The following is a 17,991-nucleotide window of genomic DNA, read 5'->3' as shown; positions in this document are numbered from 1 at the left end:
AACCACCTCATCACTTTCTTTTGGCATAGGAGACCCAACATCTTTGGCATCAAGCTTGCTCTTCCTCTTTAGCATCAACAATCGATGAGGAAATGGCACACGATCTTTAACAATAGGCTCTTCACTAGCCTTCCCTTTGTCATTTCCCCCAAGCTTAGCCTTTTTAACAACCACCTCATCATCCAAAGTCATGGATGGCCCATCATAGCTTGAACCACTTCTCAAGGAAATAGAATTAGCGGTTTCATGTGGTTGCTCACCTTGGGGAGGTAGTTGACCGTTCTTCCTTTGAGAGCTAGAAGCGGCTAATTGAGCCACTTGTTGTTCCAACATCTTGACCGCGGCACTATGAGCTTGATCATTCTTTTGAATTTGAGCCAACAACTCCCTTTGCATTTGGATTATCATGCCCTCAAGCTTACCACCTCCTTGATTGTTTTGTTGGCTATTTTGTGGTGGATTTTGTTGGTAATTATTTTGTGGGGGCCTTTGTTGATTTTGATAACCCGGTGGAGGGATATACTTTTGTTGTTGAGGAACATAGGCATTTTGTTGTTGTGGGGGTTGAGGGTTTAGCACATTATTGCTAGTGTAAGACAAGTTCGGATGGAATTTTGAATTCGGGTTGTAAGTGTTGGAAAATGTACCCGGTGGATATGAACTTTGTCTAAAAACTTGAAAAGCATTTACCTCTTCAATGGGGGCTCGGCAATGAGCGGCATAATGACCCGCACCTCCACATCCATCACAAACGATGATTTGGCTTGTTGAAGACACAACATTGAGTTGTTGGATGGAATCTTTAGCATCTCTCTCCGCCAATTGTTGTTGGAGCAAGGCAATTTGAGCTAGCAAGACGGAGTTGTTGGAGGATTCTTCTTTACCTTTAGATGGCACAACTCGGGAATTGACATATTGGGCATCATGGATCGCCATAGATTCGATCGTGGAATGAGCAAGATCGGTGTCAATTTGATCAAACCGCCCATTGTTGGCGGAATCAAGAATCCTTCGGGACTCGGCACAACATCCATTGTAGAATGTTATTGCTAGAAACCATTCATCTAGCCCATGATGTGGGCATTGCCTTTGAAGCTCCTTGTACCTCTCCCAAGCTTCATATAAGCTCTCAAGAGCTTGTTAACGGAATCCGGTGATTTGGCTCCTCAAAGTTTGAGTTTTTTCTGGTGGGAAAAACTTTTGGTAGAAAGCAAGAGCCAAGGTCTCCCAATTGGTGATTTCCAAGGTGGTGCGGTCAAGGCTATTGATCCAAAGCTTAGCCTTGTCCTTTAAAGAGAAAGAGAAAAGTATTTCCCTTATTTGGTCTTGGGTGACGCCCGTTTGACGGATCATGGAGCAATAGTCACAAAAGTTTTGCACATGCAAATTGGGATCCTCCAAAGGACTTCCTCCAAATTGCTTTCTCTCCACAAGGCTAATGAAATCCGGCTTGATCTCGAATTGCGGCGCGGTAATTTGAGTGGTGGTGATACCGTAGGAAGCATGGCGCAGATGGGCTTTGAGTGATCGGAAAGTTTCACCATCTTTTTGGTAGTAGATGGTGGTGGTGGTGGAGTTGATGAACAAGAAACCTCCTCCCCTTCAAGAACCTCTAGATCGTCTAAATAAGACTTTCTAGCACTTTCAATTTGTATGGGAGAAGCGGCTTCTTTCACTTCCTTCCAAAAACGTCGTCTTCTCCTAAATGTTTTCTCGGGATCGGAATCTGGTGAAAGCAATTCTCCACTTCGAGAGGACCTGGGCATAAGACAACAATTTCTAGAGGAGTGATAAGTAACGGTCTCAAGGAACAAGTGTTCCTCAAGACAAAGAAAAACAAGATAAAAATCGTCAATTCAATAAGCAATGAAACCGTTTCCCCGGCAACGGCGCCAAAATTTGATAGGTTTTATCGCGTACCTATGCAAAGATAATTTCCCTTGACACAATTAAATGTAGTAATAGGGGTCGAACACAAGGAAACGGGAATCACTTCATGAATTGTTATGAGTAGATTTTTATCAAGGTCGATTACGATTTGGGTTTGGTTTGTTTGTTTGATGATTACTAAAAGTGCAAAGTAAATAATATGATAAAAGGTAGTCTAAAGGATTCGGGTCACTCATGCAAAGGTAAACATATAAACATGATAAACTTGATATTAATAATCTTGTCAATTGCTTAGGCTTAAAGATACCCACCTTACGGCATTAGTATCAACCATAGACCGGGTCCTAGAGAAACTCTCGTCCATGACTAGGTCGTCCTACCACACATGCTTAGTCTAATTCAATTCCGTGCCTCTCGACTTTAGAACGAATGAACAAACTTAATCAATTGAATAGGGCCCTAAACAATGATTAAACATTGTGGCACAAGCATGTGATAGAAGCAATATGATCAATATTATTATGAACTTTATTTAATCATGTTATATGTTTGATTTTGCATGGCTCCCTAGCCTTTAGACTAGAGAATTTAGCTACTCATATTTGTAAAAGAAATGCAAATGATATTTAGATTATAAGGCATATTGTAGGAATTATAACTAAAGTGAAAATTGTATACTAATGATGAAATGTAAAAGACATATACTAAACTCATAAACAAAATACAAAATGTAAATAAGAGAAAGATTACCAAAGTAGTAGCTTGATAGAACTAACTTGGAAACCAAATGCTTGAATATATAATAACCAAATGTTTAACAACTACAAGATTAACTAATTTGTAAACTAATATGAAAACTATTGAAAGAAATATAATGCTTAAGGCTATGAAGAACTAAGAATGAGATGTAAAAATTGGATACTTAGAACCTAGGAATACCTCTCCTATTTATAGGAGAGGAGGAGAAGCGCAAACAACCAAGGATCATGCAACCCCGATCGGGGTTGGGTGGCCCCGATCGGGGCCGTGTGTCCCTCCGTCATTCCACTTAGTTCGTGCTTGATTGCGTGAGGGATCTCTATGCTTCTTTTGGTAGTGCTCAATTCCTAGCATCCTAAGCTTTCATGGTATCCTAAGCTTGACCTTAATAAGGACCTTGAAGTTGGGCTTGACTTTGATTGTTGGCAACATTTGTAATTCTTATTTCAATCCAACAATTCTTCATGCAAATACCCAATCCAATGCTCCATGCTTAGTCCAATGTTTGGCTTTGTTTAGCTTAGTGAACTTGGTGTACAAAATCATAGGAAAAAGCCTCTAAATGCTTAGATTCCTACAAAACCGTAACAAACACAACAATACACCTCACAAAATTAGCTCAAAAGTATACTAATTAAAGTATGATAATCAATAGAAAGCGAGCTAAAATGAGGGGTAAAAGTGTATATAAAATGAACATATCATTGTAATTGTTGGATGTTTGGAGTAGAAGGTTGAGAATATGAATGAAAGATTGATGAGACATATAGAACTGTTGTTGGAAAAAGGAGCATGTTGGATGTTTACTATGTGGCGTTTGATAACATGATATAGTTGTTTCGTTAATCATATGAAGAGTTGAGTAGCATAGTATGCTTAACTATGATATAATGTTGTGTTTATAAAGTTGTTTTATATGTTGGGATATGATATAGCATGCGGGTAGCATATTCGAGTTAGCATGACTCGATCGAGTGGGTTTGACTTGATCGAGTGGGTATTTGACGATTTTGCAACCAGAATCGAGTTTTTGGGCACTCGATCGAGTACCTCGGGCACTCGATCGAGTAGGGGGTCACTCGATCGAGTAGCCTGGCTACTCGGTCAAGTATGTTAGAGATCAGAAGGTCTGTTTGGAGTCTGATGTCGAGGCACTCGATCGAGTATGGTGGGCACTCGATCGAGTAGCCTCTTACTCGATCGAGTAGGTTTGGGCACTCGATCGAGTGTGTGCTGGGTAGTCCGCTTTCGTGTTTTGAGGTTTTAGTGTGTATGTTTATATCTACCCTTTCTTATATAGTTTCAAGATGTCGCCCAAGAGAAACGCTTACTATGCGAGAGCTGAGACCATGAATATAGATGATGTTGTTAAGATGTTGGAGCACCAAGATGCTCTCACTGAGGCTTTAAAGAAAGTGAATAAGGATAAAGATAAGGAGGTTGATCACTCTAAGATCAGTCTCTATATAGCGAGGTTTAACCCAAAATAGTACACGGGAATCGGGGAACCAAACCTTCTTGACAACTGGCATCGTGAGATGGAGAATATACTAGACACGGTTCACCGTTCCGATGAGATGAGAGTAGAACAAGCTGCGTTCTACCGAGGGAAGCGGTGGCAAGTGGTGGGATACGGTGAAGGTGAGTGCTAGGGAGATGTATGCGAATCGGGCTTACCGCTATACCTTGGGAAGAGTTTCGGAGGGCTATAAGGAAAGAGTTTGTGCGGAGCATGTGAGGAGTAAGGCGAGGGAGGAGTTTGATGGGTTTAAGATGACATCCGATATGTCGATTCTTGAGTACTATAAATGATTTAATGAGAAGTCTATGTATGCCGAGGATATGGGTTTGAGTGAGGAGAACCTGCGCGAGGTTTGAGAGAGGGTTGACACCCAAGATTATGGATAAGTTACCCGTGGGAGTCCTTACCGATGTTAAGGAAGCTTATGAGAGGGGGCCGGGAGAGCGAGAGGTTGGTGGAGATGGCTCGGGAGAGAGTGAGTGAGAAAAGAAAGGCTGAGAGTGAGGGTGGTGGCCAATCTAGTCATAAGAAAGGAAACCACACCCAAGCTAGAGGGTTTTCTTCCGGGTCGGGATTCGGTGCCTGGGGCTTCCTTTGGGCGTGGCCGTGTGAGTGGTAGTGGTAGTTGGGGATGACTGTTATGGCTGTGGTGGTGTGGGCCACAAGAGACATGAGTGCACGAGTGCAGGGAGCTTTCGGGGATCGGCTCGGGAGCTATTCTCGGGGACCCGCACGAGTTATGCGAGTAACGGACCGGGTGGGTCATGGTCTAACCGGGAAGTCGAGCTATCGGGGTGGAGGTAACCGCAATGGCGGTAATTCTATCGAAACCGGCTACGAACAACAACACCAACCGGGGTCGGGTGCTAAGCCGACCACATCGGCCCCGATCTTGTCGGGGAGGTGGACAGAAGACCGATGAAAAGTGTTCATGATGGACAAGAAAGCGGTGAGGAGGATGCACATGTTATCTTGGTACTTTTCTTGTTAACGGTATTCATACCTTTGTTTTGTTTGATTCGGGGCGTCTCGATCGTTTGTATCTTGAGTCATGTTAAACGGTTGGGTTTGAAGGTATATGAGTCTGTAAGTGAGAAAGTTTTTATACCTTCGGGTGAGTCTGTATCATGTGGGAGGTTGTTTAGAGATGTATCTATGATAGTTGGGCAAGTTGATCTACCTGTAGACTTGCTGGAGTTTCCTTTTGACGGTTTTGTGATGATAGTCGGGATGGACTGGTTAGGAAAGTATAAGGCTAAGATAGACTGTCATCAAAAGAAAGGGTCTTTGAGAGAGCCTAAGGGTGTTAGTGTGTCTTATCGTGGGTTTCTAGTCAAACCCAAAGTTAAGTTGATTGCAGCTGTCACCTTGAAGTCTTATCTGAGGAAGGGATATCCTTTGATCTTGTGCCATGTGAGAGATGACCGGATAGAGAGTCCGAGTTGATCGGATACGGTGGTGGGAGAGTTTGCGAGATGTTTTTCGAGAGGAGATTAGGGGTTGCCACCAAGAGGGAGATATATTTCACCGTTGAGTTGAAACCGGGGACGGGGCCAATCTCTAAGGCACCGTACCGGATGGGTCCTAAAGATGGAGGAGCTCAGGAAACAGTTAGATGATCTGATAGAGAAGGGATACATTAGACCTAGTGTATCGCCGTGGGGAGCACCAGTTCTTTTCGTGAAGAAGAAAGATGGGAGTTTGAGGTTGTGCATAGATTATAGAGAGCTGAACCGAGTGACGGTGAAGAACAAGTATCCTTTGCCAAGGATAGATGACCTGTTTGATCAGTTGAGTGGTGCATCAGTCTTTTCTAAGATTGATTTGAGGTCGAGATACCATCAGGTGAAGATTAGAGAGGTGGACATACCAAAGACAACTTTCACGTCGAGGTATGGCCATTATGAGTATGTGGTGATGCCGTTTGGGTTATCTAATGCACCGGCTGTGTTTATGGACTTGATGAACAAAATCTTCAGACAGTTTTTAGACAAGTTTGTGGTGGTGTTTATCGATGACATCTTAGTCTACTCTAAGACTAAGGAGGAGCATGAGGAGCATCTGAGGATTGTGTTGCGGACTGCGAGGGAGCATGAGTTGTATGCTAAGTTTGTCCAAGTGTGAGTTTTGGTTGGAGAAAGTTGCTTTTTAAGGGCATGTGATCTCTAAGGAGGGAGTAGCTGTGGATCCGGCCAAGATTGAGGCAGTGACAAAGTGGGAAGCACCAAAGAATGTTGCTGAAATCAGGAGTTTCTTGGGTTTAGCTGGATACTACAGACGGTTCGTGAAATATTTCTCCAAGATAGCTAGACCTATGACAGCTTTGATGAGGAAAGAGAACAGGTTTCGTTGAGATGAGAGTTGTGAAAAGGCGTTCCAAACATTAAAGGAGCGTTTGACCACAACTCCTATCTTAGCATTGCCTGAAGGGATCGAGAACTTTGAAATTTATACAGATGCCTCAAAGAATGGGTTGGGATGTGTGTTGATGCAGAACGGTAAGGTGATTGCCTATGCTTCTAGGCAATTGAAGCCGTATGAGGAGAACTAACCTACACATGATCTAGAGTTGGGCGCGGTGGTGTTTTCTCTCAAGATATGGAGACATTACCTTTATGGGGCGACCTTTAAGGTATTTTCGGATCACAAGAGTCTCAAGTACATCTTCAATCAAAAGGAGTTGAACATGAGACAGAGGAGGTGGATGGAGCTGATTGGCGATTATGACATGGATATTATCTACCATGAAGGGAAAGTCAATGTTGTTGCAGATGCTTTGAGTAGGAAGAGTGTACATTCCCTGTGTACAGCTCTATCTTTGATGAGGTTGAGAGATGAGGTGGGGAAGTTTGGAATACATATGATGCAGAGAGGGGATGCTGTGGGAGATTTGACAGTGCAGCCTGATCTTTATGATGACATTCGAGGTAAACAGGCTTTGGATCCTAAGATGGTTGAGTGGAGAGCTGGAGTAGAGGAAGGGACAGTGTCCCGATTCTATATTCATACAGATGGTAGTTTGAGGTTCGATGGTAGGTGGTGTGTCCCTAATGATGAGGAGCTGAAAAAGACAATCATGACAGAGGCACATTGTACACCGTATTCAGTACATCCAGGTGGTGACAAGCTATACAAGGATTTGAAGAACACGTTTTGATGGCCTGGGATGAAGAAAGAAACATCTGAGTTTGTGGCCCGTTGTTTGACATGCCAGAGAGTTAAAGGAGAACAGCGACGACCACAAGGTAAGATTCAGTCTTTAGAGGTACCTTAGTGGAAGTGAGAATCCATTTCTATGGATTTTATCGTGGGTTTGCCAAAGAGTCAACAGGGTAATAATATGATATGGGTAATAGTGGATCGACTGACCAAGTCAGCTCACTTTGTGCCAATGAAAGATACATGGACTAAAGCACAATTAGCTATGGCTTATCGAAAGAATGTGCTTAAGTTATATGGAGTCCCTAAGGACATAGTGTCTGACAGAGATGCGAGATTTATCTCAAGGTTTTGGAAAGAGTTGCAGGAATCTTTGGAAACAACTTTGAAGATGAGTACAACTTTTCATCTGCGACATTGTTAGAGGCGAGAGAACGATCAAGACTCTTGAGGATATGTTGCGAGCTTGTGTGATGGACTTTGGTGGTAGCTGGGAACAGAGGTTGGATTTGATAGAGTTTTCTTACAACAACAGCTATCACACTAGTATTGGCATGGCACCGTTTGAGGCTTTATATGGGAGGAGATGCAGGAGTCCGATTTGTTAGGACGACAGTCCGAGGCGATGGTTCTAGGACCGAGAGATGGTACATGAGATGGTTGAACAGATAAAGATGATCAGGGAACGGATGAAAGCAGCTCAGGATAGGCAAAAGAGTTATGCAGATCTACATCGCCGGGATATAGAGTTTCAGGTTGGGGACAAGGTTCTTCTGAAAGTGTCTCCTATGCGTGGGGTTATGAGATTTGGGAAGAAAGGCAAGCCGAGTCAGAAGTTCATCGGGCCTTATGAGATCTTAGAGCGAGTTGGGGAGGTTGCATATCGTCTGGCTTTACCAGCTGCGTTAGAGAGAGTGCATAATGTGTTTCATGTATCGCAGCTGCGGAAGTATGTGAGTGACCCGTCACATGTGTTAGAGGCAAAGAGCTTAGAGCTAGATGAGTCCTTATCATATCTTGAGGTACCTAAGCAGATTCTTGACCGGAAGGTTAGGAAGACTAGGAGTGGTGAGACAGTTTTGCTTAAGATCCTTTGGTCTAACCACGAGACTGAGGAAGCTACATGGGAGGCAGAGGATGCCATGAGAGAGCGTTACCCTTTCCTTTTTGATAAGGTATGTATAGTTACGGAGACGTAACCTTGTTTCTTTTAGGGGGATAGGAGATGACCGCAAAGAGTTTTAAGAGTCTATATACCCTTTTTATGTTGTGTCGGTATGGTTGTTGTCGTTGAGTCGGGTGAGTTTGAGTTAGTAACATGTTTGTATGTTGAGTTTGTTTTGATTGTTGAGTCGGGAGTGTTTTAGTGTGAGTCTTTGTTTTGTTGTGGTTTGAACTTCGGGGACGAAGTTCTTTTTAAGGAGGGAAGACTGTAATACTACGTATTTATGGGTACTCTATCGAGTAGGCCTTACTCTGTCGAGTAAGGGTGAGTTGCGTTTTATAAAAGTTTCTGACCTGTTGGGTACTCGATCGAGTAACGTAGGTACTCGATCGAGTAAGGGGGCACTCGATCGAGTACCTTAGCTACTCGATCGAGTAGCCGGTTTACGGGGAGTTATTTCTCGGGTTTTGTTAATTATGCGATTAAAGTATATAATACTTCCGTCATTGTTCTTAAAACACTTTTCAAAACCTAATTACTGTCAAGAGAGAAAACAAAGTACGTTCTTTGCTTTAATCGCATTGTTGGCAAATCCCGGAGCTTGGAAGGTCGGATTTCACCTTTCTTTATACCGTTGTGATCCTTGCGTCGAGGGTAAGACCTATATACCGTTTTTATAATGTTTCTTTAAAGTTGGTTAAACCCTAATTTGGGGAATTGGGGGTTTTGTAGTATGTTATGCCTGGTAGTGATTATATGTTTGTATGTTAGGAGGAGGATTCGTAGAGGAAGCTTTTTGATATCAGCTGTGAGACCGTCTGATTGTTGTGCTTTCCACGTAGGGTTTCCCTACTCAGTAGTATTTACATAATGTGTGGTGATTGTGCTGTAGTTAGTGATTGTTGATTGATTCAGACGGATGTTGCTGTTATATTGTAATTGTGATTGTTGTCTCTGGTTCTCGAGATGCGTTCTCGGCTGAGTGGAGTCACTTGCGGGAGTGGCTTCATGCCCTAGTTTCGCCCTTCGTGGAACCCGCCACGGAAGGGGATGTGCACATTAATGGGACAGGGTTATCGCTCGGTATGATGAGCGGGGATTTGGTGGGTACGGCTGAGGTCCCCCACTGGCAGGGCTGGTCGAGTGGACAGTCGGTGATGGAGATTGATTGGAGTGGGTGATTGTGTGTGACTGTTTGAGCTATCTTGATTACTGTATCGTTGGTTGTATATAATTGTATGAATAGTACTGACCCCGATTTATTGTTTTAAAACTTGCGGTGATCCATTCGGGGATGGTGAGCAGATATTGAGCAGGTATGAGTTGAGTACTGGGATAGCCTGGGATGTGCCACGGTCTGATGATAGAAGTATTCCGCTGTAGCTTAGTAGTTTTCATAAACATTTCAGTTAGCTGATTAGACAGTTGGTTTGAAACATGTATTCGTATTTTGGTTTTGGTTTTGAGATCGTAACCTTTCGCTAAAGTATTTCTATTTAAACGTTGTTTCATTATTGTTTATTTGATTATCATTGCCTCGGGTAACAGAGATGGTAACATCCTTATACCTGGGTGGTCCTGGTAAGGAACTATTGTTGTAAGGATTCATTGTTGATGGTGGTGAACTATCGCTTTAGGAAGAGGACGGCAGGAGAAGGTCGGTGGTGGTGGAGGCGGAAGCGGGGCAGGGAGAGCGGTGGTTGTGGATTCAATGGTAAGAAAGAGAGAGAGAGAGAGAAGGGGGGCTAGGTGCGTCGGGGGTGGGGGGACGGAATTATAGCCGATGAGGGAGGGAAATATGCGACGGTGTCACGGGTGAGGGGAAGGGGAGGCTGCAGCGTCGTCGTCGGAGGGGATCGGAGAGATGTGGCGGCGTTAGAAGTGGTGGAAGGGGAGGACTAGAGGAGGAGGAAGGGTGGTTGGCGGTCAATGGAATAGTTTGTGGTGCGGTAAGTGGCTAGGGGTGGTGGTAGCCAGGGTGGTTAGTGGTTGGTGGTGGGTGGATAGATGTACTACGGTCTACGGACGGAGTACACATTTTTTTTTTTTAACTTTTTCTTCATGTAGTACATTGAGAGACAAGAGAGGTGTAAAAGTGAGGAGGGTAAAATTGTCAATAGTGTACTGTAATGAGTAAAATGTGTACTGCGAAAATAAACACCATTGGTAAATGTCGATCATTGTTGTAAAATAGCATGTTGTCAAAATAAAAATAAGGGATATTTTACGTAATAACCCAGTGTTTTTTTTTTATTTTCTACATGGTTAACCTCATTTTCACAAAAAAAAACGTCTTTGATTGGCCATAACTCATAGCCATGAGTTCCGAAAGTGACGATTTTTTTTTTCAAATCAAAGATATCATAAACGCGGTTAATTTGAAAAAAAAATGTCGCATTCGGAATACGCTACAAAGAGGTACGGTCAATCAAAGTTTAAAGATTGACTGGCCGTAATTCTTGCCAGGAGTTCAGAAACTGAATTTTTTTTTCCAGATCAAAGATCTCGTAAAGCCGGTAATTTGAAAAAAAAATCGCCGCTTTTAAAAGTTTTGATCGTGAATTATGGCCAATCAAAAACGTTTTTGTTAAAAATGATGTTACCATGTAGAAAATAAAAAAACACGAGGTTATCACGTAGAATATCCCTAAAAATAAATATTAAGGCATAACATCATTGATAGGACTTCAATCACCCGTTTAAGATGGTAAGTTATTCCAATTGTCGTAGTTTTTAAAATCTCACAAATGGATTTCAGTACATGGTATGAACACCTGTGCATGATCTACCATTAAAGGCCGAAAAGCATCCTAATTGTTAGAATAATTGTACATATCGTTTCAATTATTTACTTCCTTGTTTATTGCTTGTATTGTTAGTAAGTATCGTTTGTAATTAGGTAAGATACAATGGCATATCACTTGTATTTATACACTTGGAAATATCAATAATAATCACCGATTAACTTTTCTACATGGTATCAGCTTTGTTTTAGGTTAAATCGATCCTTCGCTTCCGCATCTTCTTTTTCGTTCTAGTCACGGCAGCCTTCTCTTCTCGACCTCACGTCACCATCTTCCATGACTCCTCCAAAAAATTCCTCTTCCTTTCACCCGACTCTTGCCGTGGCCAACATCAAAAATCACGTTACCGTCGTTCTTGGGATGGATAACGACCAATATCCTCTCTGGGTTGCACTCTTTACGAACCATGCTAAGTCGAATAGAGTGCTACACCACATCGTCAAGCCAAAATCTGGTGGTCCCAAACCACCAGTTACTGATGAAGAACGGGAGATGTGGGATGTTCTCGATGCCACGGTTCTACAATGGATCTACGCTACGGTTAATAATGATCTTCTCGAGACCATTGTAGAAGAAGAATCCACTGCAATGGAATGTTGGAATCGATTATGAGATATATTTCTCGATAATCAAAACTCTAGGGCAGTTACTCTTGAACAAGAGTTCTCCCACACCGCTATGTCGTATTTTCCTACTGTCGCCGCTTATTGTCAACGCCTCAAAGGGTTGACCGACCAGTTGAAGAACGTTGGTTCTCCTGTGACCAACAATCGTCTTGTTCTCCAACTCGTGTCAGTTTAACTGAAGCATACAATGGAGTTGGCACGATAATTCGGCAAAGAAATCCTCTTCCTCCCTTTTATCGTGCTCGATATATGTTATCACTTGAAGAAGCCAGGCTAGCAAACAGTACCTCAACAACTGCCTCGGCCCTCTATGCGAAATCCGGGGATGATGGCTCCTCTTTGTCTATCCTTGGTCGTCCTCCATCGCTTCCTCAAGGTAATAATAATAATAATAATAATAATAATAATAATAATAATAATAATAATAATAATAATAATAATAATAATAATAATAATAATAATAATAATAATAATAGTAATAATAAGCACAAGAAGAAAGGAAAAGGAGGAAAGGGCAATACTGGCGGCACCACCGCATCAAATCAAGGTCATGCTCCTTCCACTGGCGGTCCAAACCCTACCTCCTCTGCCCCGGCTGCTGCTGCTGCTCCTTGGTCTGCCATGGGTTATGGTGGATGGCCATAGGGACCTCCTTCTCCCTGGTCTTACCCCCTATGCCCGTATCCCACTTCACCTTGGCCGCGTGCTCAGGTTCATCCACGACCTGTTTACCCTCCTCGTCAGCAAGCCTATACTGCCGAAAACACTCCCACTCCGACGGACATCGAAGCCGCCATGTACACTCTCGGGATTAATCCCCATGATCCACGTTGGTTCATGGACACGGGTGCAACATCGCACATGACATCGGATGCAGGTAATCTTTTGTCTTATGTTAATTCGAGTATTAATAATGGTATTCTTGTCGGAAGTGGTCACACTATACCAATTAAAGGTTATGGCGATTCCAAATTAACTGAACCATCCCGCTCCTTCACCCTTAAAAACGTCCTTCATGTCCCAAACATTGTCAAAAACTTAATATCCGTCAGAAAATTTACTACTGATAATTCCGTTACCGTAGAATTTGACCCTTATGGTTTTTGTGTGAAGGATTACAAGACGGGAACGCGTCTAATGAGGCGTGATAGTCGGGGTGAGCTCTATCCAATAAAGTCTTCACCATTTCCTTCCAGTCAAGCGTCTTTCACGGCCCTCGCACCGTCTCTATGGCACGCACGCCTTGGACATCCAGGGGCTCCTATTTTAAATTCGCTTCGAAAGAATAATTTAATTCCTTGTACTGGTGATTTAAAACATTCTGTTTGTTCCTCTTGCTCCATTGGTAAAGCCGTTAAACTTCCGTTTTTGCCGTCAATTACTAAGACTTATATGCCATTCGATATTATCCACTGTGATCTTTGGACCTCCCCGGTTCTTAGCTCCTCGGGACACCGTTTTTATTTAGTTTTACTCGATGATTATACGAATTTTGTGTGGACTTTTCCTTTAGCTCATAAATCACAAGTCTGTCCAACTTTCGTTAAATTTCGGCAATATATACGCACTCAATTTGAACGAGATATTAAAACAATACAATGTGATAATGGAAAAAAATTTGATAATTCCCCATTTTGGGAACTATGTGCTAAACATGGTACGTCTTTTAGGCTGTCATGCCCATACACTTCCTCACAAAATGGTAAAGCAAAACGCAAAATCCGCTCCATTAACAATATTGTTCGAACTCTTCTTCTCCATGCATCCGTCCCCCCGTCTTTTTGGCATCATGCTCTTAATTTTGCGACGTACTTGTTTAATGTGCTTCCCAATAAACAAATAGAATTTCAAACACCAATGTATAAGCTGTATCTTAAACATCCGTCCTACACTAGTATACATGTTTTCGGTTGTTTATGTTACCCGCTTATTCCACCCAATTTACGAAATAAGCTTCAAGCTCGTTCCACTCCTTGCGTCTTCCTTGGTTTCCCGGAGCATCACCGTGGCTACACATGTTACGACATCAAACACAAGAAAATTATTATTAATCGTCATCTTTGATGAGCACAAGATCCCATTTCTTGACTGTCATAAACATGGCTCCCCCGATTATCAGTTTATTGATGACGTTGTTCCTCCATATGTCCTTCGCCACCTGACCCACGCTCTACCAACCACTCGTGACCAGGCCCCAACGAGCCCTACCTAACCGCACTCCCCTGCCCAGCCGAGTACGTACTACCCATACCTCTCCTTCGAGCCCACCCAGTACCTCACCTGAACCAACTAGCACAAATATGACGACCTCTTATGACCCGTCTACCTCCACCACTCTTCCCATCTCTAAACCCGTGACACGGGCTGACCATGGCATCTACAAACCGAAACCCGTCTTCGACCTCAACACACAAGTTGCCATTTCACCCATACCTCGTAACCCCGTGTCCGCCCTTAAATATGTTAATTGGAAGTTGGCCATGGATGACGAATACAATGCTCTTATTAGCAATGGGACGTGGGATTTAGTTTCGCGGCCTCCTAATGTGAATGTTATTCGGTCTATGTGGATATTTCGTCATAAATTTCATGCTAATGGTTCTTTTGAGCGCTATAAGGCTCGTCTTGTAGGTGATGGAAAAACTCAACAAATCGGCATTGATTGCGGTGAAACGTTTAGTCCAGTGGTTAAGCCTGCCTCTATATGTGTTGTCTTAAGTTTGGCTCTAGCAAAGAAATGGTCTATACATCAATTAGATGTAAAGAATGCATTTTTGCATGGTAATCTTGATGAGACAGTGTACATGCATCAACCATTGGGTTATCGCAGTACTCGCTATCCCGACCACGTTTGTTTATTGCGCAAGTCCTTATACGGTCTCAAGCAAGCCCATCGCGCATGGTACACACGGTTTGCCGAGTACATTCAGAGACTTGGATTTGTTCATAGCAAATGTGACCATTCCTTATTCATTTACAAAGATGGTAATGATATTGCTTATTTACTTCTCTATGTTGATGATATGATTCTTACAGCATCCTCAGATTCCTTGCGTCGTTCTATAATGAGCCGTCTCAGTACTGAGTTCGCTATGAAGGATCTTGGTCCGCTGCATTATTTTCTGGGAATTGCAGTACATCGTCACAACACTGGTATGTTTCTATTCCAATCCAAATATGCGTTGGCTGTCTTAGAACATGCTGGCATGTCATCGTGTAAGCCGTGATCGACACCGGTTGACACAAAACCCAAGCTAAGTGCTGCTATCAGTACTCCTTGCGCGGACCCTTCCATGTATCGTAGCTTAACAGGTGCCCTTCAGTATCTCACACTCACTCGTCCCGACATCTCATATGCGGTTCAACAGGTGTGTCTCTTTATGCACAACCCAATGGAAGATCATATGAATGCACTAAAACGCGTGCTGCGTTACCTTAAAGGCACTCACCACTACGGTTTATGGCTTACTGTCTCCCCGGTTGTGTCTCTCACGTCATATACTGACGCCGATTGGGCTGGCTGCCCGGATACCCGCCGTTCTACGAGTGGGTATTGTGTGTTTCTCGGAGACAATCTTGTCTCGTGGGCATCGAAATGACAACCAACATTGTCTCGCTCCAATGCCAAGGCTGAATATAGAGGGGTCGCCAATGTTGTTTCTGAATCGTGTTGGCTTCGAAATCTCCTTCTAGAGCTTCATCATCCTCTACCGAAGGCAACTTTGGTTTATTGTGATAACATTAGTGCCATTTATTTAGCTGGGAATCCGGTACAACATCAGCGCACTAAACATATTGAGTTGGATATTCATTTTGTTCGCGAGAAAGTCGCTCGTGGTGATGTTCGTGTTCATCATGTCCCGTCCCGCCATCAACTCGCGGATGTTTTTACTAAAGGCCTTCCGTCTGTTCTATTTAATGATTTTCGAGACAGTCTTAACATTCGTCAACCTCCCGTTACGACTGCGGGGGTGTGTTAGAATAATTGTACATATCGTTTCAATTATTTACTTCCTTGTTTATAGCTTGTATTGTTAGCAAGTATCGTTTGTAATTAGGTAAGATACAATGGCATATCACTTGTATTTATACCCTTGGAAATATCAATAATAATCACCGATTAACTTTCCTACACTAATGACTAATGACTAACTAGTGTAGATCCCGCGCAAATGCGCGGTAAATATAAGCCTTTTAATTTTTAGTGCATTAGTTATAGATTTTAGATTTATATCTCACGAATTTTTATAAAAAATAATTAATATTAAAATTAATCAAAAGGATTGAATAATTCCATGAATTGTGTTTTTTTATGAAAATATTTGAACTACATCAAATTATTTTAAAAAAAAATTCTTTTTCCGTCACGAAATTAATAATAGGAATACAGTTGTTATGTATAGATTATTTTAAATGGAAAATTAGCTTAATAAATGAAAATCTAATTTATTTCCATATATAAGTTTGAGCACTTTGGAGGGAAAACTTTAGAGAAATTGTATTCTCTTAGTATATAGGAGGTTTATATTTTTTAAATTTGCACCTCATTAATATTTATCAGTTCACTCCATTGTATTTTGATATGAAACAAAAAATTGAAATGAAAAACTAATAAAAAAATTTATTTAAGTTGTGAATTTATTTTAGTTAATATTTTTTGTCACGAAGCTAATAGTAAGAATGTGTCAAGTTATTATCTACAGTAATAGTTATTACATTACTGAAAATTTAACAACTTATACTTTATAGTTTAATATTAATTTTATTTTATTTTAATGAAAAAAATCATAATTATGAATTTATTTAAAATATGAGAGTTTATTTATAAGAATATATTAATTGAAAAGATAATAATGAAATGAAAGAAAATTTTATTTATTACCTTATTTAGCTAGATGCTTTTTAGAGGGAAAACTAAGAGAATTTTTATTCTCTTAGTAGTAGGGGGGACTAGTGTAGATCCCGCGCAAATGCTCGGTAAATATAAGCCTTTTAATTTTTAGTGCATTAGTTATAGATTTTAGATTTATATCTCACGAATTTTTATAAAAAATAATTAATATTAAAATTAATCAAAAGAATTGAATAATTCCATGAATTATGTTTTTTATGAAAATATTTGAACTACATCAAATTATTTTTAAAAAAAATTCTTTTTCCGTCACGAAATTAATAATAGGAATACATTTGTTATGTATAGATTATTTTAAATGGAAAATTAGCTTAATAAATGAAAATCTAATTTATTTCCATATATAAGTTTGATCACTTTGGAGGGAAAACTTTAGAGAAATTGTATTCTCTTAGTATATAGGAGGTTTATATTTTTTAAATTTGCACCTCATTAATATTTATCAGTTCACTCCATTGTATTTTGATATGAAACAAAAAATTGAAATGAAAAACTAATAAAAAAATTTATTTAAGTTGTGAATTTATTTTAGTTAATATTTTTTGTCACGAAGCTAATAGTAAGAATGTGTCAAGTTATTATCTACAGTAATAGTTATTACATTACTGAAAATTTAACAACTTATACTTTATAGTTTAATATTAATTTTATTTTATTTTAATGAAAAAAATCATAATTATGAATTTATTTAAAATATGAGAGTTTATTTATAAGAATATATTAATTGAAAAGATAATAATGAAATGAAAGAAAATTTTATTTATTACCTTATTTAGCTAGATGCTTTTTAGAGGGAAAACTAAGAGAATTTTTATTCTCTTAGTAGTAGGGGGGACTAGTGTAGATCCCGCGCAAATGCTCGGTAAATATAAGCCTTTTAATTTTTAGTGCATTAGTTATAGATTTTAGATTTATATCTCACGAATTTTTATAAAAAATAATTAATATTAAAATTAATCAAAAGAATTGAATAATTCCATGAATTATGTTTTTTATGAAAATATTTGAACTACATCAAATTATTTTAAAAAAAAATTCTTTTTCCGTCACGAAATTAATAATAGGAATACATTTGTTATGTATAGATTATTTTAAATGGAAAATTAGCTTAATAAATGAAAATCTAATTTATTTCCATATATAAGTTTGATCAC

The 17,991-nt window shown here is 40.5% G+C and overlaps 1 protein-coding gene and 1 non-coding gene across 2 annotated transcripts; both read left to right on the top strand.

Moving 5' to 3' along the window:
- The first annotated feature begins 1,066 nt into the window (after positions 1–1,066).
- On the top strand, positions 1,067–1,173 carry LOC141635054 (small nucleolar RNA R71). The gene has a single exon (XR_012539761.1). It is a non-coding gene; the product is annotated as a small nucleolar RNA R71 (small nucleolar RNA).
- Positions 1,174–11,575: 10,402 nt separating this feature from the next.
- On the top strand, positions 11,576–11,911 carry LOC141631201 (uncharacterized). The gene has a single exon (XM_074443902.1). It carries the CDS (start codon positions 11,576–11,578, stop codon positions 11,909–11,911), a length of 336 nt encoding a protein of 111 aa, XP_074300003.1.
- Positions 11,912–17,991: the final 6,080 nt, after the last annotated feature.

Source organism: Silene latifolia, chromosome Y, assembly GCF_048544455.1.
Source record: "Silene latifolia isolate original U9 population chromosome Y, ASM4854445v1, whole genome shotgun sequence".
NCBI lineage: Eukaryota > Viridiplantae > Streptophyta > Magnoliopsida > Caryophyllales > Caryophyllaceae > Silene > Silene latifolia.
This window is presented reverse-complemented; position numbering and strand designations above follow the sequence as displayed.

Bases quoted from the DNA above. Each gene is read 5' to 3' on its own strand.
- LOC141631201 (XM_074443902.1), top strand. From the start codon at position 11,576: ATGACTCCTCCAAAAAATTCCTCTTCCTTTCACCCGACTCTTGCCGTG.